The sequence below is a fragment of the Balearica regulorum genome, chromosome 12, assembly GCF_011004875.1.
Source record: "Balearica regulorum gibbericeps isolate bBalReg1 chromosome 12, bBalReg1.pri, whole genome shotgun sequence".
Lineage (NCBI taxonomy): Eukaryota > Metazoa > Chordata > Aves > Gruiformes > Gruidae > Balearica > Balearica regulorum.
The window spans coordinates 8,893,802-8,920,524 of record NC_046195.1 but is presented as its reverse complement, the minus strand read 5'-3'; the positions used below and the strand labels follow the sequence as shown (position 1 = coordinate 8,920,524).

Below are 26,723 nucleotides of genomic sequence, written 5' to 3'. Positions count from 1 at the left end.
AGGTAAGTGTGAGATAAAGCCACATTTTAATCATTCTGAATTAGAAACTTAGAAATCAGAACTGAAAGAGATCCCCTAGGTGAAGCTACAATGACAACGCATGATTTCTTCCTAGCTCTATCCAGAACATCTCTACTAAGTTTTGGACTCCACTGCTAGATAATCCAACACTGCATTTTATGAAACAATTTAACTGACACATAACTTTTCCATTGACTACTACATGGAAGGTTTTTTCCTCTACGGAAGACAAGTAATTCTGGGCTGCCCGCTAGCATTTAATTCTCTCTGTAAGTGCAGGCTTCAAGTGAGACCTTGGCAAAGGCCAGTATTACAGTGAGTCCGTATCATTACTGATAGTTCTTTTGAGTGATTTTTAATTAGAGCCTACAAGCACCTTGATGCCTTTTAACGCTCTCCCTCTCTTGTTTATTGCAGTGGCTTAGCCCACCATGCACATCAGAATGGAACAAGACTTGATCCCAGGGGATGCAGCAGGTATTACATTACTGCACAATGGTTTCTGAGGATTCTCAAGGGAAGGTGTAATTCTCAACTTCGAAAAGACAAAATTCTTGCTGATGAAAAAACTACTTATTTTGAAAATCACTAACAGTTTTGGATTTTTTTAATGGAACACCTCAGCGTGCTAAAGACTAGACAAACTACAGCTTAGTCTCAGAAAATCTGAGAAAAATTCACATCCTTGTAGCCTAAGACTTGATTATTGCATTTCTTTCCTAGCAGAGCTTCTTGCCCCTACGCTGAAGCAGCAGAACCACCAGTGGCATGAGCAGACATTTTTCCCCAAAGTCTTCACAGTGGCTACCTATGGATAAACTAATCTGTCCCAAAATCTGTGTATAGTTCTGCCTGTAACGATTATGTCTAATTACACTATGACAACATCAGGTTTTTTTAAGTACTTTAAGGTTTATATTAAGTTATAATTAAATGGGGTAGTGTTTTTGCACACCCTCTGAGATGGACTATTTCTCTAACACAGGAAAAGAGGAAAAGAAGCGGCTTCCAACTTAGGGCACAGGGAAGATGACTCTGCAGTGCACAGAGACAGACAGCGCTCCCCATCCTAGAAGCTCTTGCTCTGAATTGTCTTTCCTATCTCAGGACGCCTACATCATGCAGTGAAGGAAGCTGTCTCCCCCCTCTGATGGCAGGACAAGCCTGGGATTGTGCCTTCCAAGCCTGATGTCAGCTTTTGTGATGACTTCTGGGTTCCCTCTTCTCTTGCAATCAATACTAACGGTTGAGGAGAGGCAGTTTTATGAAATATCTGTAGCACAGCTTAAGAAGGATCTTTGGCTTTAAAGCTAACTTTTAAATTACTGGTGTGCACAAGTATAATATAAAAGGAAGAAATATTCTGATAATTCTGAGCTGTACTACCAATAAAATATTAGTTACTGCACATATATAAGGCAAGTTCCTTTATTCCAGTATCTCCCTTTGCACTAAATGATAAAGCTTCTTTGATTCCTCGCTGCTGTGACAACTAAGCATCAGAACCTAAATTTAAGTACTTGTTTCCAAAGTTATATCTCGCAACCTAACACTACCGCAATTAATAATTTTTAAAGAACATTGGGAAAGTGTCTGCATTTTTTATTTAACATTACTTCTACATTTAGCTGGTAGTTAAGCCATAATGACAGATGTTCTCCAGGCAAGTGCAGAAGTTACTGAGAAGCGTTCTAGCAAAGGATATTTTGATTTCCCTCTTGTGCCTAGACGACGGGCCTTCATATTTGGAAAGACGTTTTTCATGATCTTTCCAAAGTCAGCAGCACTTAATGGGTGGTAGCCAAGATTGTCACAATAGCTCCTGCAACAAAAAGAAAGCAAGAATGGAATCAAAGTTAATACCAGAGGCCAGCCTGCATGCTTGACTCCATCAAAGGTTTTCAAAAGAAAACACTTATACCCATCCATATTTAGAACCACATTTAACATTAATGAAGCTATCCACAACGAATTGAATGCATTAAAAATGTATAAACAGAGCTATTAATATCATGGTTTTTGCCTTGTTCTCTACTGAGTTCAAAGACAAGTCATGTGGAGACATAACAAATAGTGGCATTATCTAGAGCACAGTTAAGATTTACTCCACAACTTAGTTTGAAGCATGTTTCAATTCACTTTTTTTAGGACATAACAAAAGCAGAGACGCTATTCTAGCCAGAGGTATAGCTTGAGTATGGTAAGGTCTGAAGTCCTGCCTGATACCTGAAAAGCAGTAGGTAAGAGATTTGTCAGTGTCCAGAGAAAGATTCTGCCTACACAACCCCAATTTAATAGAGCTTAGCAGAACTGAATTTAATAAAACATAGCTTCCCAGGGAACCAGCTTCACCGTTATAGGTGTCACATAAACATGTACTGAGGACCTAGTCCTCTTACCACTGTGCCACTTCTGAACTGAGAGCCGCTTAATTACAGACATCCTTAACAGTCCTAAATTAACAGAGATTTCAACTGCCTCTGCCAATGTAGACCTTGATGCAACTGAGTATACAACCTGATGATATAGAGGACTAAAGCAATAAAAGGTGATCTTTTTGCTAAGTTTACTTATTCTGGTAAAATGGGAACTGTTATCTGTCTTCAGTTCTCAAAAACAGCAGAAGGAATTTTGTTTCGACATCTATTCAGATGTTTCAACATCTGAGATATTTAAACAATATCTCCTTGAGGCAAAGAACAGGAATCTTTGATTTTGCTGCAAAATGTGAATGTTCTGGAAAATCACAAACATGTGAAAGCAGAGGAGAAAACCGGGAACTGCTCTGGAAGGTTTACCTACACAGCAAGTGCTTCAGGCTGCACAAAAGATATGAATGCCATATTGCCTTTTGTCCAAGAGCATTGTGGTATTTCACAGTTGTTAATGCGCTAAGGCCCAAAACATACCATTAAGGCATTCTCATTCAAATTTTCTACAGTCACAGAGTCAGCACCAGATCGCAATGACCTCCTTTCCCGTGAGAAGTCCTACCAGCAATACACAAAAACAACCTGCCTCTGAAAAGAAGAAGTGACTGTACACGGTCCTGTGGAGGAGGAAAGGAGGAGGAAAGGAGGAGGAGCACTCCTGAAACAGATGTTTCATTCTCAGCATCACCTAGTAAAAGCAGTAAAGATTAGCAATGGCATTTGCATCCAAGTAGGCCAGTCAAAATGCCTTTTCTGAAAACTGTAGCTCTACAGAAAGCAGTATGTATTTCTCGAGATACTTCCACTGCATTTATTTTCTCTGTAAAAACACCAGTTTTTACAGAGCAAGACTCTGCCGCTTTTACCTTGGCTGTATGTAGGTATCCTCCATTTGGAAAGCACCACCACAAATGTAATGGGTTTGATGATAAACAGCAGGTTCTATGCTATTTGGTTCTGACATTTCCCTGCAGAGCTGGTGTGCACCCGCTTCTCCCAGCTACCGGGCGACTCTGTCCAAAACCAAGGGATCTTGCCTACAACTTGATATACTGTCAGCCATTAGTCTAGTTTCTGTACGGGACATCAAGAAGGTTTCTATCACATTTATATACCAACATATTTCATTTCAATGTATGTCAGTCACAGAATCTAGATACGTCACTTTGAAGTTAATGCAAAGGAATACCTTTCCTGTCTTGCTGCATGCTCTTAGGAATCAGACATTGCTTTATGTCTAGTGGCTAGATCTCTGTGCGCCTTTTTTTCCCCCTTGCATTTTGTCAGGCTCCAACGGATTTTAACTTTACTCTGAAAATTCCTTAAAGGTGGATCTTTGTCACTTACTGATGCTGACTGCAGGACCTTAAGTCTTACTATCACACAAAAGGATGGCTCTCTGATTTCTCTGCCACATTCAGAAGTATCTTTAACTGAAACTCAACAATGTCAGCAAAACAAAATAAAAAAATAACCCAGCAAAACAACAGGATTAGGGAACTACTAATCAATCAACTTTAAAGTTAAAATTATTCCCTCTCTAGGAGAAAATAAATAAAGGGGGGGGGGAATTAGTTCCTCAAGTCTGGCACATCTGTTTCAAGACAATTACTTGCTAGCAGCAAAACACAGTTACATGGTCCCCTCGTATCTATACCAGCAGCTCCTGAAAACTTGTGATTTCTGAGCTATTATTATTATCATATAATTTCAGTTTTCAGACAGATCATCCCATACAGCCCCTCCTCCTCCTGGCTTGGCCAAGGACCCTCCATGTCAATCTGCGGTCTCTCATTGACTTGACAACACATACCAGGAGTCTCTTCCCTGAAGCTCTTCTCTCTGCTACTTGCACTCTTGGCACATCGCTGAGCCCAGGAGCTGTTTTGCTTATTTGAAGGGTGGGTAGGAAACAGACGGGGGGAGGGAAGGTCTATGCAGAAACAGCAATGACAACGGACACACGGTTGCTTATGCTCCTTTGTACAGACCTCCCCTACATAAGGAGAAAAGGCTTTTTTTTTTTTTTTTCCTTTTCTTTGGTAAGATCATCAAATTAAACGTAGTCAGGACCTAAAATACACTGGGAGTGCACCTGAACTAAACCACAAAAAAGATTAACCAAAAAGCCAATGAAGACACAACTTCCTGGGCAGAATAATCATTATGAATAGCAAGTGATTCTTGCTATTCATAATCTATTGCATGAAATGACACAAAGATCTTGGCTTATCCAATACAGTAAAACAAGTGGCCTCTCAAATTGGCACCACTGAAAAGAGTCTGGCCCCCTCCTCTTGATAACTCTCCTTTAGATATTTATAAGTATTGATGAGATCCCCTCTCAGTCTTCTCTTCTCCAGGCTAAACAGACCCAGCTCTCGCAGCCTTTCGTCATAAACACGATGAGCAATGCTGGCACAGAAATAAGTCCTAAAAATCAGGCAGGATGGAAACCAGATATCTGAAAACCACCAGAGAAATGAAGTTGCAGGTCAGACTCCCAAGAACAGCAGCAGTGGGAAACAACTGCTTTAGATGGAGTTTGATCGACTTTTAAAAGGAATATATAGGTAATTGCTTATGACAGAGGACTGAACTTTACAACACAATAGGTCCCATTCTGTTCCTATCAGGGAGTTTTACATAAAAAACACTGGTTAAGTGCTACCAAGCAAGGTTAGTATGTTTCTTCTTTTATTTAACAGACATGGTATTCCTGTACCTACTGCCCTCTTCTGCGCTAGCTTCTATATATTCTTCTTCTAACTTCTTTGTTAACATCCTTCACACTTAGTGCACAGAATCTATGCATCAGCTGGCATCAAGTGGCCCAGCAGCCAGTAAAGCAAGGATTAATGATTTACAGACTAAAGGAAAGAGATACAGGCTGACTCAAAGACTTCCTAATCCATATTAAGCATATCAAGTGAATCTTCGGGGCACTAAACTTAAATATGAATGACTTTCTTTCCTTGCATCACTGCAGTAGAGGCAAGATAAGAGTACCCAAGTGTTTACTGAAGGCTCAACAAATCATTTTGTGTGCAAATAGGGATTTTGTCTGCCTAAGTATCACAGGACTGCACTTAGACTCAAAATCCTAATTCTCTAAACCTACATCTGGCTGCCTTCAGAAGGGTGTTTACTAACAGGGAGAAGATACCCAAGCAAAACTGACTTGCAGGAAAACACTGAAAGGATTTGATGGGAAGCAGCATCTATTTTCTACAGGCTAGATAACATGTTAGGCAGCATCCCATGAGTTCCCATATTTTCCAGACTGTATTCCCCCAAAACTCCCAGAGGAAGCTGGCAGAAGAACCGTGTGTGCCCAACAGTAACACAGCTCCTTACAGCCCAGCATATTCTGTCAGTGCAAGCGGCATCACAGCACCAACAAGAAAGGTGAACTAGCTCTCATCTACGTCCTTTCCGAAATTCAGCTGCAAGCTCTCAACCTTCCTGAGTGCCTTACATTATGATGCATTTTTCATTTATTTTATCCCTTTCAAAAGGGAGATGAATCCATTCACTTTTATTCAGTTAGAGATGTGAATTCACAATTAAATAGAAGAGTAAGAAAACAGAAAGAAGAGTCACTGTGTTAAATAAGCTCAGTGAGAAAAGGCTACTGAAACACGGAGGACCTGGAAACACTATTAACACTTGCCACTTGCGTGTAGTGCAAGCTTCTGTCTTTTCCCTCTTCATAAAAGAAAAAAACCCCAAACAAACCAAAACCAACAACCCACATGAAAGGTGACACAGCAGCCCAGTAGTTTTGCAAGATTTATTGTGACCAAAATTTACAGCAGGAACTGAGATGCTGGTATGATGCAGCACTCTTCTGAAGCCTTGTAACTTTGATTTATACGTGCAGAGTGCATAAACTTGCTCACTGTGAGCTCATGCATCTTTGCACATAGAGGAGAGAAATGGTAACTTGTTAATATGGTAGAAGTGAGTTTTGAGAGGTCTTAACACCCTTAGGTAAAGAAAAATGACTTACCAAAAGTAACTCTCTTATCTATTTATATGCCTGTTCCCCACCTCCCACTCCAAGACTACTCTTCCTTTGGTGTGCAAGAATAACTCATGAAAATATTCAAAGAAACTGAACGTTTTAAAAACAGAACAGATGCTTTCAGAGGAGAACAGATTCCAAACATTTGATATTTTCCTGAATATTTGCTTACCACCCTTATTTTGTTAGGGAAAAAAAATACAATACACAAATACTTGATGCAGCTACATACAAAAGCCATCCAAATTTCACACTCCACAATCTGTAGATGATGATTTTTCCGGGCATCTGCAGCTTGGCACAGCATGGAAGCCAAGCAGATTTGTTGCTGAAGCAGGCCATAAATTATTTAATAAGAAATATATTTAAGAATAATGCTTCCATCTCTCTCCCGCACAGCAGCTGCCGCTGTTGCTGTGTCTGCGCAAGCGGCTGCTGCTCAGGGATTGGCCACCCCAGCACGTCTGTGCCATTGGCTATATTTCCAGGCTGCGTCACCGCTCCAGTCGATGGCGAGATTTCAGAAATAGGTGTGTGCATGTTTATCAACCCCAGGCAAGCGAATGCCATCATGTTTCAGCTCAGTCAGAGTAAAAAACTTGACCAGAGAGAGTTAATTAAAAGGAGGTATTCACAGAAGGCAACCCTGCGATAACAATTACTAAAGGCTGAATCCTGTAGGCACTTAGGAGGTGAAGGGACTCAGCTCGCTGCAAATTACTGTAATCGTTCAGATTATGGAAATATTCATACTAGATCATAAATCTGTTATTCATCTTCAGGCAACTGAAGGGCTGAGGATGATTTTTTTCCCCCTGTGGGGAATGTTCTGTAAATGAATTCAAATCCAACTTCCATCAGACAGCTCCCTCTCCCTTGCTTCTAATCGCTTTCTCATTACATGGTAGCTTTGAGACCTGACAACACAGACTCACAGTGGCCTTGGTTACTGGTTTCATACATATTCAGATATATTGTGCCTCTGTAGAAATCAGGTTTGCTGCAGAAATGCCCAATATTTATGCATTGTTCTGGAAAGAAAGGTGTGATGAGCTAGATCTTACGTGCAAAACAGCTGCATTTCCAGGAGGAACAATTCAATCCCTCATCCTCATTAAGGCAGTCTATACCTATGCATATACAAGCAGACCAAAATGTACTGTAAGATGGTAACTGGTGCTTTTTACCTGTGTCACGCTGTCCACAAAACAAAAATCAATATTCATACAGATATTTATTTGGTAAAAAATACTTGTACCTTTTCATCAGCATGTGTAATGCACAATTTAAACATCACAGTCTTATCTTCAGTGGCAGAAATAATGAATAGTTTGCCTTACTGTAGCTAGTATGTTCTCCGGTGCGTTAGTACATAAGGCCTTGTTCTGCTGTATGCACATCAGTGGAGTACCTGTAGAGCCAGTGTCACAGAATTATCTATCCTCACTAAAGCCGTATGTATGGATCCAGCTTGGGAGCACTCACTTGTATTCATCATAAACCTCCTGCTTGGGAAGGGATGTCTCAGGGTGCTCTTCCAAGGTGTTCCGTATCCACGAGAAGGCGTGCATCTGCTGGGTACGGCTGGACGACATGGAGATCTGATCGCTAGTGAAAGAAGAAGCAGTGCCAATGAAGACTTCACTCCATAGCTCCTCCTCCGTTACAAGACTTAATAATTGTCTATCTACACAGGTGGAGAGACACCAGAGGCAACAAGGGCCAGTACCTCACACATTTAGCCATTCCTTGAGGTGTGGGTGGCAGTTCTCTCCCTCTTTCATCTACAATTTAACAGAGATTCCACACTCCAGTTCCTGACTGATACACAGCTGTGAGTAGACAGTGATGGGTGAGAGTTCACCTACTTCCCCTCTTAAATTTATTGCTCCTTACTGACCACCTCTAAAGCTTTTGCCCACTCAGTTTGCCAGCTGCCCTTTGGAAACACCCAACTTTCCCAGCAGATGCTCAGAGTGCTTCCTGTTGGCAACTGTCTGCCTATAACCATCCTACTGGGAACATATACTAACTTTGCAATGTTGTGATCTGCAGGTTGGTTTTCTAGACCTTCCTTTAGTCAAACAAATGATACCAGAAATACCAGTAGTTCCCTTCCCCCATCATCACATTTGTGTTGCTGTATTATCACTTCCTACATAAAAAGCAAGGAAAGATCACACTTAGATTGCAAAACGCTTTCTCTGATGACTCTTGCATTTTATGACGTTTATATTTACAAATGTACTCATGCACTAAAAGATTCAAAAGTTAAAAAAAAAAAGTCTTCAGGAAGAGTCCTTATTGTTTAATAAAGGCTACTTCTGCTACCAAACACGTCATGTGAATGGCTCCTCAGCAGCTAAGTGCCACAGGAAGTAAGTTTTCAATACTAGCTGCTCACGTTTACACACTCACACACATACCTTTTGTCTCCATTGTTGGGACCCGAAGGCAGCTGAAGGTAGAGGTAGAGTTTCTCTAGGTCTGTAAACTTCTCAACTTCTTGCTAGATAACAAAGGTGTTTTGGTTAAAAAAAAAAAAAAAAAGGTGGGGAAAGGCAGGGGAGGAAAAGCAAACAGTAAGAGTTGAGCTTGACAGCTAAAAACTGTCATCCAACAGTGTATTCCTAATAATATAATTTTAAACAAGACACTTAACTGAAAGAATGTGTCTGTGAGCACTCTGGGACTAGAAATGTGATTTTCTATTTTATTTGCACACCATCACACACTAGAAAGCACTGGCCACCATTACAAAATCCACATGCAACAAAAGCAGAATCAGTAACAGATCCCTTCTGGACCTGACATGTAACATGAAAACTTTATCTTCTCAGAGCACACATGAAACACCTCTGAGAGCTCAGCATCAAAAAACAGCTATGCTGTAACAACACAGGATGTCAGACCTGATCCTGTGATCCACTATATATTAACAGTTAAGCATCACAGACTTCAACAAATACATTTTAAAATCTATTTATATACATATGTATTTTTTTGTTTCCTTTGGAAATCAGAGTTATTGAACAGGTACTGAAGACAAGCCATTCAGTTAACATGAATCTCAGACTCCTCCCTCCAGAGGATACCAGCTGAGGATCAGACACAAGGGGGAGTTTTACCTGGTGTGTGCAAACAGCAATTGCTACATACAAACTAGCTTTTGGCCATCTGAAACCAGCCACATCGACTTAGAAATACTAGGAAAATCAGTATTTCAGCAGCAGTGGGAGTAAAGCCGTGCAACAAGGAGCAAACGAGCTTTCCTTCAGAAAGATGCTGCAGAAGCAATGCATGAGGTGGTGCACCATCCGTACAAAGACTCCCACGATGCCTTTCTAAGTCAGGAAACAGCTTTTGGATTACAATTAATACTCTTTTCCTTTACTGGCGTCTTACTGCCAATGTAACCTTTTTCAAAAGGAAGAGAAGAGAAGAGAGTGGGAACAACAGGTAGTGAGACCTAGCCTTTTACTTCAGCAATGAGCAGAACTGAGGGTGGGGAAACTAAAAACCTAAACTTCACTTCAAACCAGGGCTTCCTACCCGCCCCAGTCACGTCCAAAGCTGCCGGGCTTCAGCTGGCGCAAAATGAACAGCACTACTAGAGAGAGGTGAGCTCCCACTTCCCCTCCGCTGGCTTTGCACCCACCACAGGGGTCTGATCCCTGACCCCAGACTCTGGGCGAGGACCGGTGGGACGTGTTGTCCGGGAAAGGGCGCTGGGAGAGCACAGGGGCTTGCTAATGCCCGCCGTCTAAACCCACCGCAAAACTGCTCCACAGAACTGGGCCACCAGCGATGTGACAGACACTCTCAGAGCCAAGAGAAACACTTCCAGCAGCAGCCAGGTAACAGACACTGGATTCGTTGCTTTTACAAGCTGCAGCAAACCAAAACATTTGGGGTATTTTTCCCCTCTGACAAACTCCTCAAATTTGCTGACACCGATTTCTGCGTGCCTCTACAGCAGCTTACACAGCAGTGGTGCTCAGACCACCAGATATCCAGAGAGGTATTTCTTAATGGGTGCATTGTGTCAAATTCTCTGTTCTTCCTTTCCTGCATAAATCACAGCATCTGGACTGGTGGGTTTTCCTTTAACAAACCCATTATTGAAAAGCTCAACATTCTTCAAAGAATTTATAGAAAATTTATCATTTATGAACAGATAGACATTTAACAACTGCAAGAAAATTTGAACTTATTAGACCTCCTCTTTGAGGAACTTTGCTGCTTTTTGTTTTAAACAGCAAATGCCACAGCAGCACAAAGGACACGGTTCAGGTGAGATTACCTTCCATGGTAAACTCTAATCCATGGGGCAAAAGCATCCCAGGCAACACAAAAGAACTCCCGACGACTCTGACACTGAGGTAGAAGACCACCTCTCACTTCCAAATCTAATGTGTCAGAGTGCAACATAAAGCGCAAGGTTTTAAAAGAAACATTTAATCAAAAAATACTGAAGTAGTCTCAGTGCCCACTGCAGCTGAAGCAACTTCTGCTGCGTCCTGGCAGAAGGGGCTGTGTGGAAGGGCCCTGCCCGAGCCATGGAGGCTCTGCTCAACAGGCCCCATCTGTCAAACCCCCTAATTAAAAAAAGAAAAACAAAAAAACCACAAAACCCCAATGATATATGTGTAGAGAAAAAATTTGTCAGGAATTATGTTAGCCGAGCCTTTTCCAAAGGATGCAAGTGAGCCAGCGACTCTCATCAGCAAAACTGCATCCTAGAGGATAATGGCTTTCTCACATCCTCTACAGAAGCAACTGGACAGTGATGTTATGTCACTGTTTTCCCTCAAAACCCACTCCTCTCCACACCTGGCCCCAGGCAGCACTTTCTGCACAACTCCTCCAGCTTCCAGCGAAACCCCAGGGAAGCAGAACCTCCTCAAAACAGGAGAGTTCACACACAGCCAGGAGTCACAGGCAGTTCACAGAGGTAATCCTACCTGGGTGATAATTAGATAAACTTAAGCTTATTAGATGAAGCTGAATCTATTTAGAGAAAATCATCTTAAAACTGAAGGAGCAGCAGCAAAGGGATGGAGTGTGACAGTCAGTGCAAGTAGCTTCAGGAAGCATCGTATTTTGTTTAGTTTAAAAAATTGTTAAACATTATTTTTTGTTTACGTTGTTTTCTCTAAACTTTTCTAAAACTCTCAAAACTTGGTTTTTTGGTAGTAAACGAGGTTTACTACCTCTGTAACTACAATCTCTTCTTCAACCTCAGCTGACATCCACCCGTTCTCAGTGCTAAAGGCTAGTGAATTCAGTAGTAACACTGCTACTACAACTGTTCAAAGTATCAACAGTTTAAATTTCTTAAAGCAATCAGAAAAGAATTTGGGAAAGTGGAAGAACATTTCAGCAGGCCTACTGACCAGGAAGAAAAAGATTAATTCATCCTGAGGTGCTCTTTGTGCTAGGCTGGATGCATACAGAAATTAATAAAAAGAAACAAGAACACAAAATATACTATAGTTTTTCTCCAACACCACCCCCCAAATAGGTCAATAGTGTGGAAAAAATACGTCGAGTGGAAAAAGAATCACAGCATCAAAAGGGAGACTGTGACACTGGCATCATCTTGGACAAATTCCCCTTTGTGTAGCCCATTAAAGCTCATGCTACAGTAGTTTTAAAACCCATACAGAGTGTAAATTGTCTGGGGAATCCCTTTCAGCTACTTAAAAGGATCTAAGTAAAATTTTTGCTTGAAGTTTCCTGACCTTGATTGACTGGTTCTATCAAATCAGATGAAGACTGGCTAATTCTCCAAAGGCTATGTATAAACTACATTTCTTGAAGCTGCATTAGAAAAATGCATAAGCATGCTAAACTGCTTGCAGGACTGAGGTGTAAAGCCATCACAAAGCACCACCTCTGTTACCCTTCCTTTTCACACGTTATATTTATCTCCTGTAACTGGAACCACATTAAATAAAGGAAGATTCAGTGAAGATGGGGTGCAAGCAGCGTTCATACTTATTTTCACAATTTAGCCAAAAATACATCCAGTCCTGAAAATATCTGATTGATCTTATATTCTGAGACAGAAAAACTAAGGACAAAAAAATGAGGAATTACAAGTCAAAGACTTTCAGTAATATATATAAAGGAGCAGAAATATCTGATATTTTTGTTTTGACAGTTACCAAATATAGATAATTCACTAAAGAAATGCACAAAATATGTAGCAAACAAATTAAATCAGAGATCCATTTATATTTGCGTTACAGTGGCCACATAGATCTGCTCCAAATGAATCTGTCCTTTTGCTGCCTCAGACACAGAACAAGGATCTCTTAGGAATTGAAGGAACTTTCTTTTTCCTAACAGGCATTTTGATTGAGCAAATAAATAGCTGTGAAATAAACCAGGATGGCCAAAACATTGTGGGATGTTTGGGTTTGTTTTTTTTCTTTTAAAATGAAAATAGCAGGTTTTGACATCTGGTTCCATTCTGAGAGATACTAACACGACACTAAAACTTTTCGCAGCACAAAGAGACAACAATCAGTTCATTACAGAACATGGTTGAGAACTTCATCTGTGTTACGGGAAACATGAGTTTGTTCATGTTCCTGCTTGAACCAGAGAACCTAGGGCTTTGAACGTGAGCCTCCAGAATCACAGAGTATCGTTTAAGGTTTCCTGACCTCGGTGGATTAGTTCTACCTGGTTTTCTCTGACTGCTGATCTACTGTCAGCTCACAAACATTAGTGAAATTTCATCCCGAAGCTGTCAAAAGGAATTACCATGGGAAAACTCCAGGGAATGTGCTTTTTCTGGATTGTTTTAAAAAAAGAAAATATTTAGTCAGGCCAAACTTTAAATAAGGTAGACTAAGAATACACTAAAGAACAATTAGCAGAGTTACAACTTCTGTAACGAACACAGTGAAAAACAGCATTCAAATTTGAACTATTACAGAATTACAGGTTATTTCTGTCCTCAAGTTCTGGTGAAGAGGAGCTGAAGACCGGGGCACTGCTGCAAGTTTTTTGCAAGACTACTGTTTTAGAGAGCATGGACTGATCTTAGTATTTCTTTCCACATTTTGAGTATTTACAGATAACTATAATCGAAGTAAAAGAGGCTATGCCAATGGCAATGTAACTTGCACCTACTGGCAGACTGGTTCTAAAACTTCAGCAGAACAAACATCTATTATTTAACAACCAGACTAAAAATAGCAAAGTAGTCAAGCAATCATCTCCCCACTTTGCGAAGACAGAAACAAGAAGCAAAGGTTAAATAATTTGCTCAAGGTCAGATGTTCTGTCAGAAATATAATCAAGACGGAAAATAGCTAATACTTGAAACAGAATATTATTCTAAAAAGGTGCTGAAAAATACATTTGCTATGCTTTCTCTGAACAGAAGCAGAAACATATTTCAGGTGCTAAATAGTCCAAACAAGCCCTAAAAACAAATGGCAGCTTTGTACCAACAGTGTCCAAGCACAGCTGCCAAAGCTTCACAGAGCTTCTGCCCATCTCCTGGAGGGCCGAAAAGACAAGTGACGAGCTACCACCCTCTCTGCAGGAGGACCGAGGCACGCTGCTTCAACAGATCTTACACACTGCTGCTGCCCACACTGTAACTGCTCCCGCCATCAGCAGCTTTGGTTTTCATGGCCATCGATCCAGCACTCTCTCACCAGCACTGACCTCTTTTCAGACGACTAAAGAAAGAAACCTTAACCTTCTTGCTGAGCCATTACATGGAGCACATCATTTTAAAAATCAGGTTCAAGAGTTCACTTAGTATGTGGCAACAAATATAACAAGTGAAGTCATGAGAGAATCTACTGCTAGACGTGTTTACTACAGTTAAAAAGATGTTATAATGAATTTTTAATGGCTGTTTACACCACAATTCTTGCTAATTATCTTTTTTGGATTGCACAGCATACAATGATTTTCTTATGATCTTCCAGAAACTGACAGTATGTCAGAACGTAAGTGGTGCAGTATAACAAGTAAAAGGCAGGTAACTTTGGTCTCCTGCATGAGTAATTGCAGTCCCAGTGCCCTTCTACGAGTTCTTTTCCATAGTCCTCTGCTGCTAGCTACCTCCGCAACAAAGACTATTGCCATCACCTCTGTTTCTGTCTTGCTACCCTGTGTTGAATTAGGCAGTCTAGGTGCTGAAGAGCATTGTGTGTGGCTTTGTGCACTGCAGCTGTGACTGGTGATACCAAAAACATACGGCAACAAGCATAGTTTGACTTTACTAGCGTTCTTTAAGATTGCCAGCAAACTGATCAAGCTTAAATACTTTAAGGTATCTTTAGCACCTCCCAACATAACTGAAAGCTCGTTCCAAATCTCTGTACAGTAAGAAGTGAGGCAGGCAGCTGGCACCCTGATCACAGGACCACTCTGACAAACCCATACACATTCCAAAGAGGCAACCTGCTCATCTACCTTCTCCAGGACAAAACCGGACAGGCCTGCAAGGAAGCTCCAAACCAGTTATTTAGAGCTATACAGCCACAGCCTTTTAGTTTAACGTACTTTTAGATTCTATCTTGCAGCTCACAGCTTTGCAAAAGCATGTAAAAATGCAGAAACCACTTTGCCAGAATTCAGCTTGATTTTTATTTCCTGAAACTATTCTTATCTTGGGATTTTTCTGCTTTAAACTACCTCAACAGCATTAGATCCTTTGCTAACCTCAAGTGGCCTTTCCACTGTTGACAGGACTCCTCTAAACTCATCAGCGGGACACAAAAAGGAGGCATCTGGAACAACAAATTAGAGCATTAAGACACTGCTGCTCTGTTCCAAGTCAAGCTATGGAGACTGCTTTGTGTCCAAGAGCTCTATTCAGAAAAATACCTTGTCCATCCAATGGACGAGACCTACACAAATGAATGGGCTCATATAAACTGGTAATACCTACCTCAGAACCCTAGGTTCACAAATCTGTGGACTGTAATGCAAGAATAGTCCTAGCGTAATTCCATTTTCTTAAAACAGATTTCAAGAAGCAGATGATGGGTTAAACTCCTACTTACTTACTCCCTCTCTGATGCTACTAAGGAACACCTACCCCACTCCCCATTTCTCACCACAGAAAAACCTGGCATTAGAAGAGTTTTACAAGTGCAATTTGCCATTTTGCCACTGAAGACTCACATACAAAAAATTAAGATCTTAAGACACCTGCTTTGTGTCCACAAATGTCAATGAGGAATAAAGTTGGATGCATCCAAGAATTTTTAAGCATAGGTAAAATTGGGTCCAAAGTTTGTTTGCAATACAACAATACAGCTTACTTTAAGCCTCTTGCCACAATAAATTAAGATAACATTTTAAGGGAAAAGAATTCAGTGCCATCTGAATTAGCCTTTGATAACATGACTTTAAGGAGTATTCTTATTTAGCTCAGCCACACAGCTGAACAGATTCTATTTGATAGCATCCAGATGGTTGTCTGTGTCATCTTTTTATCTTACCCGCTGGTACTTCTGGATGAAATGCCGAAGGTAGAGAGTCAGAATAAGCAGTCCCTTCCAGTCTTAAGATTTATGAACTCAAACTCTGATTTAAAGAAACTTGCAACCTGCTCACTATTAAAAAAAACAAACAAAACCTCTTTCTGAGTTATTGCTAGCCATGTCCTGCCCAGAAATAATCTCTTATCGCTGGCTAGATCCTGTTATTTTAATGCAAAAAGGAAGATGACATTTGTGCATTTCGCGGGCTTTCCTTCTTCAAAAAAATTATACATATCTCTGTCCTAAGTAGTACAGCAGAGTTAACAGGATCTGTATTGTTGCACATTTCTGGGAAGGTACCTGAGATGGTGTGCAACTTTTGAGGTTAGCGACCTTTAAAATAAACAAACCTAAAATATTAGTCTGCCAGGTTTTTGTGCAAACATGCAGCTCAATTTAGTTCCTTCCTTAAAATGTAGTACCAGCCATGAATTAACTGTTTCAAGAAACAGCAACAAAAGCAATAATCATTGTCATTAAAGGCCTGAAGAGCAATGGAACTTGAAGACACAATTAGCTTCTTTGCATACTGATCTGTGCATACATAATCTTGCATTTAATAAAATCATGCTTACGAAAGCGTTAAGTCACTTTTCTGTGCTGTATCTGTATGACAGTTCTACAAGCGGCAATCATAGCCACTTGGCTGCTGGCAATGAGAGGTCAATACTTCCACAGAAAACAAACACCAAACCCATATCGTGTATGTTTTTTAGCAATGGGAACTAATTCTGCTCACGTTTAGTGGTAGTCCCTTAAAGCACTGCTAAGGAAAGGCTTCATAATAGCTGTCGGTCTCCAGAGCCATCTATTTTGGTCTTGCAGTTTATTAAATATTAAAAAGCATTCTGGAGTTGTACTTACCAAAATGCAGTCCACTTTAGATTGTACAGTTTTGCTAGACGTGAGGGAAGAAAGAGAGAATAGAAATCTTGAATTAATCTACACAGCAATGACAAAAATATTACAAATTAGAATTTCTATCACTGTAGTACAGGCTTAATCTCCTGCTGTGAAATATCCTGCTAGTCTATGGAAGAATACTTATCTGGCTATTTTTTCGTAGAAAGTCACCCCAAACTTAACTGTTTGTTAGAATTCTTACTGGTTTGCTCTTTTATGTAAGAACTGTAAATTTTTTTTAATGAAGTATCATTGCAACTGGGGGCTATTATCGCAAGTAGCAAAGCAGCCAGGAGGGATGTCATTATTTTTATTGTAAGCTCTTCCACAATTCAGATGCATTTTACTTGTTCATCTGTAAACACAATTAACACTCCCTTCTCCCCACACTTCACTAAATCCCGCCACTTCAAAAGTATTTATTTGCAGCTCTCCAAAGAGTTGCTACAAAGCAGACAATTGGTACCCCACTGGCAACTTAGGAGTTTTCCGTGTTAGTCTCACTACCTCCCAGCTGGCTTATTGAGAAGACACTGGGTGGGGACTGAATGAAAGCATGCCATAAATGACCTCGTATGTGCCAAGGAGTGCAAATGGTATGGAACTACTTATACTTCATATAAACACACCCATAAGCAGCTTTTGTGTTTCTTAAGGGTGCTGTATTTCACACGCTTGGTCTGACTGCATTAGCTGAAGACATTTTATCGTTGCTCTGAAGAGGAGCAGGAGCTTTAACATGGTTAAAGCAATAGTCTTTACTGCTGGATGCCTACTGAACAAGCACTAAACAACTGTTTTCAGAGTTCAGGGAGTGATTCCTTCCTAGTAGAAAAAAACATAATTCGATCTCTTGTTAACACCATAAAACGTCTCATTTCCAGTTATTTTACTTTTGTACAGATGGTACCACATACAAAGAAAGACCAGGTAAGGTATCTGATGGATATACTAAAACCATAAGTAAGAAACAAACACCTGTGGCGTCTGGTGGTGATAGGAACCAAAGCTAGTGAACCAGCATCTACTGTTGTTTCAGACGCTCAAAAAGGCAGGAGCTTGGTTGTCCTGTTTGTTACACCACCTCATTTTGAAGCCAGACAGTCTAAAAATCTGTCTTGCAGAAGCTGCTAATACTGATGCTCCTTCCCACACAAGAACTTCATATGCTATAGTGACAGAATACAACAAAAAATTTCAGCAGGTAAGAATGTATGACAAGTCCATTGAAGTACATACGTCAGCAGACATCCACTTCAGCTGACTTTGTGAAGGAGAAGACAATCACACGGGTGGACACTCAGGAACAGCAAGGAGGGAGTAAAGCAGAGCTGTTGGGGATTTGTGAGAACAGGGAATGCTAAGGATGGTAAAATGGGAGCTTCTCCTTGCCTTGGGGAAGGCTCTCAGGTCTACGATAGCAACTGAAGAAGGGAACCCAAATGTCATCTCACTTCATAAACTGTCTTACTAGAAGAGTCAAAGGACACCAAGCATGGAAAGCTGCTGCTAGGAGTTATGACTGCGCCTGACCCAAAGCTGACCAAGGCGTGCTGACCAAAGTCACGCTGACATAGACAGCTGCTCCAGCAGCACTTGTACCACCCCGGACTTCACCTCGCCCCACTGCCTCCTGCCCTAGCAGGGTCTCACAATCTCTGTGCTGCTACAGATCCACAGCCTCTCCTACAAAGCAGTGCTCATGGCAGCAGGCAACAGGGCTCAGGCATACGTGCCCATTTTTGTACCTAAACCTTTTCTGTGGCTTCATATGATAGCTTAATGCAGAAAAGGAGCATTGAGGATAGGGGGATGCAGGGTACAGGCAAATCAGACTTAGTCCAAATACAGACGACATCATGTGCTAGGCTTTTCAGGAGAACATGCTTCAGCCAGCACCGTGTCCCGCCCTGCTAGGTTCTGCCAAACTGCATATAAGCACGCCTATTTGCATTAATATTTTCTTCTTGCAAAGAGAAGGAGGCAAGCTGCCAGGAGATCCCTAAAGCAGTCCTTTTATCTTCAAATATCAGTCTGAGTCAGTAAATGTAAACTTTCAAATTTATTTCAGACTCTTCCAGGTGTGACCTCTGCTCCTATAGCACCAATCAACAATGTTGAGAAGCCGCAGCAGAAGAGCAATAATAAGGCCAGCAAATACAGTTTCTCTATGCTTCCTTTCCATCAACTGGTAGCACAAAAAGGATAGTCAAGTTCATGTCTTCCAATCTGCAAGCAGATGTTGTGACATTTTAAAAGGCAAAGGTCTTACGGCTTCAGCAGGGATAAGCGTGATGTCTATTTTAACAGCAATTTTTTTTCAACTCCTGCTCTATGTTCCCTACTATACTGGGAAGACATCATTAGAATTTGCTAGTGGTAAACTGAGGCTTCTTTCATCCTAACCAGAGGACAGGTTAACATGGCCTGCTTCTATAAAGCCTGCACCTAACGACATAAATGCTTCTTATTTACCTTCCAGCAGAGTTGGTCCACGTCCAAGTCAAACAATGGCAACCTTGAGGAGCCAGCCCTTTGACTGGGAAAGTGCTGGGACAGTGGCCTTCTCATGGTCCTGAGCACTCCACAGAAAAGCTCTGTCCAGTGACACTGCAGGACGCATCTCCATCGAAACAGGAGTTAAGAGGACAAGTGACAAAGGTGGCAGAGGAACAGCCAGCCCCCTTACAATGTATTTGCCACTTTTGTTTATTTCATCCCACTTCTTCCTTCACTAACAGGACAGATGTGTTTTGAAAGCTGAAATTTCATTTACAAATAAATAAGTCTGTTTCTGTCTCTTAAATGCATCCCCTACCTAATTCCTACTGCAATTACAGTAACCACAAGCAGCTATCCCAAGAGCAAGGCTGAACGACGCCCTACACAGAGCCATTTCCAAGGTTTGGAGGCTGCTACCCACACGCTTTGCTACATGTCTAGAACAGCTGCAGGAGAGCAGCGGGAGTGATAGATGTTCTCACTAATGAAAATAACCATTTGAATCTATTAGGGACTTAAGCCCATTGGAAAACTAAACTTAGAAACTATACCATAAGCCAACAGCCAGCACTGCTCCTCCTGGAGAGCTGCTCCTGGGGCTCACTGTGGCTCACCCCCACCTAGAAGCACAGCTGACATTACTCTTTCATAGCTCTTCATGCTGGCAGTATCCCTGAAATTCACTTACTTGATCTAAAACTTAATTCAGGCTACTTCAAGCACTTTCATCCAGGACAAGAAGGTGCTTTTTCTGATTCTGGGGCTAGCTGTCTCTTACAAATGATAACAAAGGCAGCTGCTTTTACAGCTACCTTGGATTTACCAGTTTGCACCAGATACAGAGCCACCACAAGAACCTGGGAGCATAAAACTACCTATCAAAACTTTGTCAAAAAGAAAAAAAAAAAAAAAATCAATGACACTATCACAACCAACAATGAAACTTTTGCTGGGTAGATACCACCGTGCAGACTGTTCAAAAGTTAAGGCACACTGAGCAACTCAAGAGGGACGTAGTGCTGTTCTACTGTCTACAGCAATGCTCAAAAATGTCAACTGTGCCCCAAACACCACCAGCCTGCATCAACCTGCTCACCTCTGAAGAACTACCATCAACCACTCAAAACCAACAGCCCAGCTTCTATTAATTAGTAAAACAGCAGAGACAAGGGGGATTCTTAGCCTTTGGTTTAGACAAGCATAGCAGGGCGGCTCCCTGCAAAAGCTGCTGTATTTGATGGAGACCCCCAGTCCCGTGTCCTCCCAGGGAACACACATTGGCTGCTTTGGGTCTGCAGCAGAAAGCCTTACTGGAAAGCCTCCAGCCCATCTTAACAGCCTCAGCTTTTGACTTAACCTTTAGGCCCAAGACCTTTGAGAGAATCTCGAAGATACTTCTGAAGGCTGCAGTAATTTAAGCTCCTAAATGCTGAAGCCACGTTGACAAACTCCTGAAAGTACCTTGGGAAGGACAGGGAGGGGGGAAATCAGACTAAAGCATTTCCTCAAACTGCTCTCCTATCTTATGCCAAAGTATGCATGTCTGCTTTCCCTGACCTATTTATGTATTTCTACTCAAAAGAGCCCCATTTTAACAGTCCCAACTTGGCATGGGCAGAATGAGGAGTGTGTTCTCTTCCCAGGTGTGCAGCTGGGTTTACTTTGCACTGAAGGAGAGATGGAGGGGAAAAAGCAGGGGGAGAAGGCAAGATGTATTCCCCCACCCCCCACCCCGAAGTGGCATAAAACCAGACGCTGCCAACCTTTCTCTAATTAAGCAATACTTTACTTTCAAGAATAGGTAGCTGAACCACGCTGAGCAATATGGGACTATCATATTACAGGAGGTGGCAGAATTCAGTTGCCCTGAGCATACTGAGTATTTCCTTAATGCTGCAAATAGTAGAAGCCGTATAACCACAAGGGATATGAGAAGCATTACGCCTGTGAGACCAGAAAGAGGAAGGTGGCTGGGAGGGGTAAAAGAAAGCCCTTGAACTTATCAACTACTGCCAAGTTAATGCTAAGCCTTCTCAAAGCCCGCACAGCCACCGAAATTAACTCTTATCAGCTTTTCAACTGCAGATCACTCACTCCCTATGAAAGCCAGCAGCACAACGAATACCGGGGGAGCACGCGCACGTGCACAGCAAACACACTGTGTGAACACCCACCCGCTTCAGCAAAATTTAAGGGACAAGTGGAGCCACATTTTATTGTGCAATACATCATAATGGTTTAACTAGGTCATCAAAGCCAGGAAGCCCAGAGTGATTTTTTTTCATCATACCTTTCAGACCATCCCTGGAGTTGCCACAGATACTCTGTATCCCCTTCAGCTCAAGACTGCAAACATTTGCACAAACTGGAACACCCTCCCGAAAACAGCTTCCATAGCCGTGTTTCATGCGCTTGGTACACTTTGGACAGCCTAGGGAAAACATTATTTCTGCCAAATCCTAATGCAACTTATGAAAAGGAACCACTTTCCATCATTGCTAATAGCTATGCCATACATCATGAAGACAGGATATGACTCCTGACCCAACAGCAAGGGCTCCCCACTGCAGGGCTCCCAGTTGCCAGTACTCATGCATTACACAACATTATTGCCTGATATACAGGATGCAATAAGAAAAGTTGCAACTAGAAAGGAAAATCCCAGTGTATAGTTACTTGTCTTTAGCACTGTTAATTAGTTACCATCTCAGATGGTAAAACACCTACACTCCCAGACAATTAACTGAGTGAGAGAGAGAGAGGAGGTTTGTAAAGTTCTAGAATAAGCTTGCTTTGGAAAAGGGGAAAAAAACTCCCAAACAGAAAAAACCCGCAGGTTTTTTCTCTTTGAGAGTTCAGCACAAGACCAGCAACAACTCAGCGCAGCTCCAGCAGAGGAACAGGAGCAGAGGCTGTGCAGGGGTACAGGAAACCCTCCCAACTTCTCACTCATAGCCCACACGTCAGACCCTAACGCTGTATGACGACACACTGCTGCCTCAATATTTTTAGTCAGATATCTGAAAACAAGCCGTCCGTATGAGAAGGATACACAAGATAGCAGTTAGAGCTGTCTGACAAGGAAGAATTACTTTTAAAAATTACTCAGTTCTGGAAAACCTCCGTTTCCTACTGCATCAGTTGTTCCCCCATACAGTTGCTGAAGGTTGTTCGTCAAATTACTTAACAACAGGGTCTATGGGTGGTCTTGACAGCCTTCTTCTATGGGGAGCAATACCGCACAGGCAGCATTTGCCAGGCCTGGTCTCCCGGGCGCGGGAGGTATTTGGGTGTTGATAGCACCCAGGAGCCTTTTTCCCCTGTGCAGTGTTCTGCTGCCTCTTTGCCTCTTGCAAAAATCCAGTCAGCTCCCGAGGAAAGCAAGTTAGACTCAACTACTAAATATCAACGGTGACAGTTTTGACAAAGTCATCTTTCCGAAAGCCGTGTTAAAATAAAGACGGTCATTTTTAAACTGACCACACATCCTTTTGGAAAGATTCAGTATCTCTCCCACAACTCTGATGATATCAGGCAACATTTAAAAAAACATTTATTTACTCTGCGTGCTGTGAGGAACCACTCAATAAAAGGATTACCAACCCTATTACAGTAAGTGGTACTATCAGAAAAGTACTATTATCACATCCTTACCACGACGAGCACTATATCCCAGCAGTGCCTGCAGGATTCAGCCCTTAATTCTTAATCTTACTGAATTAATGCTTCTCTCTTTTAGTCTAACAGCTCTAAATATATCTTTATATAACCTTCCATTCAGAAGCACAAAGAAATGTTAAACTGGAGCCAATGATCGTCTAAGGAGAAAATTATGAAACAGCCGCCTATGTGTGCTGCTTCTCAATTAACATCTTAACATATGCCATGTTACATTGTCTGGCTTGGCTCACGTTGATAAAGAAGTAAAATGGCTGTAAAAGCATTTCAATTAAATATTTAGAAAGCAGAGCTGCTAAAGGTTGAAACATGTTTGAATGAGGGAAATGATGACTATACATACTGCTCAACTAATGGAGCTTTTGCTAGCACAGGTTACTGGGAAAGGAAAGCACACCCGGGCTGCGCACAGCAAGTCAAGCCTGGCATACCCAAGCCCAGGATTCCCCTTCCAGCCCCATCTCTCACCCTCTGGAATGCAGGAGCCAAAAATCAGGCAGCTTCTGATGCCACCTAGGGGCTCTCTCCCTGGCTGCACTTCTGTCTCCCCTGGGGATAACAGTGTCATGCCTTAGACACAAGGCACTTGAACCTAGCACAAACAGAAGCGAACTATTTAATACAAGACAAATTAAATATTGCAGCATTCAAATGCAGATATATTCTTACTCCAGATAAAAGCCACAGGGACCATAATTGCATCTTGAAAGCACATAAAGTATTGTTATTTCCCTAAAGCATAAAGATAGCCACAGAGTTGTGTCCACTGGAAATGTAGAGAAGTGTCCAACTCTCAGGCCTCAAAAAGTAAACGAAGCAAGTATTCACCAATTTGTAAATATTGGCTCTTCCAGCTTGAAGGCAGACTCCTCCTCAATCCAAGTCAAGCCACTCTTCTCAGCAAAACAAGGAAGCAATAAGCACAGCAAGCCAATAAACCAGTGCAACAAGGGCGAGCTGCAACCATTTCATCTTCCCTGTAACCTCATCTACCTCCTTCCATTCACCGAAGAGAATAAGCCAGATCTGTTTCCCATCAGACAAGAAGGAGCTATGCTGCATCACAGTACTGAAAAAAGCAGTTGTTCAGCATGCCATGACATTTTAATTTAGTGCAGGTTAAAATTGGTCAAATGCATGACTTCAACACTTGCTACTAAAATAAATGCAATTAAAATATTTCATAGAGGATAAAAATTTAATCCCTTCACCATTTCTGACACTAGGATGATTTTACGAGTATTAAATAATGCCAACTATACAAACAGTGGAATAAAGGAGGAAGATAAGGCTGCTAATGAAACACCCAAGTCTCAAACACAGCCCATTGTAAAGAATTGCCAAGAAATAATTAGCCGGCAGACATCAGAATACCTATGTCTGAAATGTAGGTCTATAAACATCTCTTTTAGCTCTCTGAAGAAATCTAGCTGTACTCAACACTAAAGGCTTGTTCCACTATTCTTAAAATAACTGGGAAGAACTCGCAACAACCACACACTGCCAGGTGCTCTACTCCAGCAACAAGACAGTCATTTAAGTTCCTGGGGTTTTTTACATTTATTTAAATACAGTGTTTTGCCACAAGTTACTTTAATGAACTTTTCTAAGAGACAAAGAAAATGCTTTTGCACAGCTCTCACCCTGGTTCTTTCAGCATTGCTCTGAATTAAAATCAGTGTGCATTGTTATATTCAGGCAGGATTCTCTATTCCAAGGATGCGATGCCCTCTGTACATTATGTAGGAAGATAATACGACTTCATCGGAGCTGCATCCTGTATTTATTACTAACAATCTACATGGGGCACTGCAGGGCGTTGTTCTAAGATCAGTCTGCAAGGATCAATTGCCTAGAAAGGCTAAATACAAAAAGCACACGGTGATCTCAATAAAGCTTCAGGAAAAAAAGACTGTTCAAGTAGGAACTTAATCTGAAGTATGTCCCACTAAAAGCAGACCTGCTCCTCTGCTGCCTTTCCCTCAAGAAATGGTGGCTACAGACAGCTGATGGCAAAGTGAAATAATACTCACACTCCCAAGAAAATAGGAACAGTTCTACACTCTGCTTACATTTAATACACACCCATAAATATACAAATCTGTACAAGGCTATGTTTATTGTACATAGTTACACAAAGCTCAGCTGAATCCAATACAAAAGCTTCCAGTGTTAGCAGCTCTACAACAATGCTGTCCCACCATACGCATTTCCCAACACTGGTGCAGGTGCCCAGATGGCAGATTTAAGCCTGTTCATAAAAGGTGTGTTTCTTCTTTATTTCCCATTATTTCCTTCAGCATTTTCCATGACCCATGGCTATCCTAGTTACTTTCTGCTCACACACACGTTTGCTACTGGTTTTACCTCTTTACTACCCTATTTATTTGGTATCCAGGGAGGTATCATCTGGTTACCAATGCATAACCCAGTCCCATCCAAGTTCTTTTGTGGCTTTACCCCGAGCGAGCGCCAGCCTGCGGAGAGGAACAGACCCTCCTACACTGCTAAGCCCAGCACCAAGCCCCACACACAGCTCAAGTCCCACCAAGACAAGCCAGTACTCTGACATCCCACACAGCCATCCCCTCTCCAAAACCTGCAGGGTCAACAGCTGCGGGTGTCCCATTGTCAGCCTGGAAAGGAGTCCCAGCCTTCACACCGTGCTACCATCTCAATGTTACCTGGGGCCCAACAGCTGCTAGCAAGCAGAGAAGCACTTTGAAGGCTGCAGTGGGGCTGGGTAGCCCTTCGTAGATGCTGCGCTGGGAAGATGCTGCCCAGCTTAACCCACAGGGCTTCCCTGGCACATACTTTGTCCCTCCTCCATGCCACGAACATCCATTTCTCCCCTCTACACTGAAACAAATGCAAACAAATGCTCCACATCTGCAAACAAATCCAGCTTTTATCTAGCCCCTCTACCCAATGCTGCTTGCAATACCATATTACCTCCACTTCGGCCCCCATCTCTGGAAATGTGCATTTCTCCTCCTCGCTCCCTTTCCCCTTATGGCTGTCCACTGCACAGCTCCTCTGTATCCTTTTTTCCACTTGAGGAGGAACCTGTACCCAAGTGCTGACCTTGGTAACTCCCAGGGAATACAATCCTTGCAACCTCTTCGGTTTCCCTGCGCTGAGTAACGCCTTTAGTATCTACAAGCACTCTCCAAGCATCTGCCTACCAGAAGAGTCACTTCTTTTGTGCTAGATGGGCACGGTTTCGCTTCACAGGAAAGGCAACTTCTCTCCCTGACCTGTGCCACACTGCTCACTGGCACATCTCATAACCCTATTTCCATCCTTGACTTTTTTGTAGAGGTGAAAATTTGAAAGCTGAATGTATGCAGGATGAACATGGCACTGCTGCCTGATGGCGACAGCCACACAACTTCCCATCTCAGAAAATTCCTCCTTGTTCAGCTGCCGCAGGATCTTTCAGGCCTTCATCCTGCACCCTGGGGCGTTTGTCGCTCACCTCTGCTTACAGGCTTCGACCCGCTCCAGGCACAGAAACAGTCTGGTCCCTACAAATAAAAAGCTGCAAGTAGCCAGAAGTCTCCCGACTACTTCAAAGGTCAGTTCACTGAATACTAAAACAGTATAAACTAAGTTTTCCACCCTCTGTTTCTGGGG

The 26,723-nt window shown here is 41.9% G+C and overlaps 1 protein-coding gene across 1 annotated transcript in view; it reads right to left on the bottom strand.

The window, feature by feature from the left end:
* Window positions 1-26,723, bottom strand: part of RFX7 (regulatory factor X7) — a 52,053-nt gene that overhangs the window by 12,706 nt on the left and 12,624 nt on the right. Inside the window, exons 2-5 of the mRNA XM_075765124.1 lie at window positions 16,869-16,902; window positions 8,907-8,989; window positions 7,966-8,088; window positions 1,717-1,843 (exon numbers count right to left, since the gene is read on the bottom strand). Of these exons, the coding sequence (XP_075621239.1) occupies window positions 1,717-1,843; window positions 7,966-8,088; window positions 8,907-8,989; window positions 16,869-16,902 (367 nt within the window). The remainder of the gene's footprint in view (window positions 1-1,716; window positions 1,844-7,965; window positions 8,089-8,906; window positions 8,990-16,868; window positions 16,903-26,723) is intronic.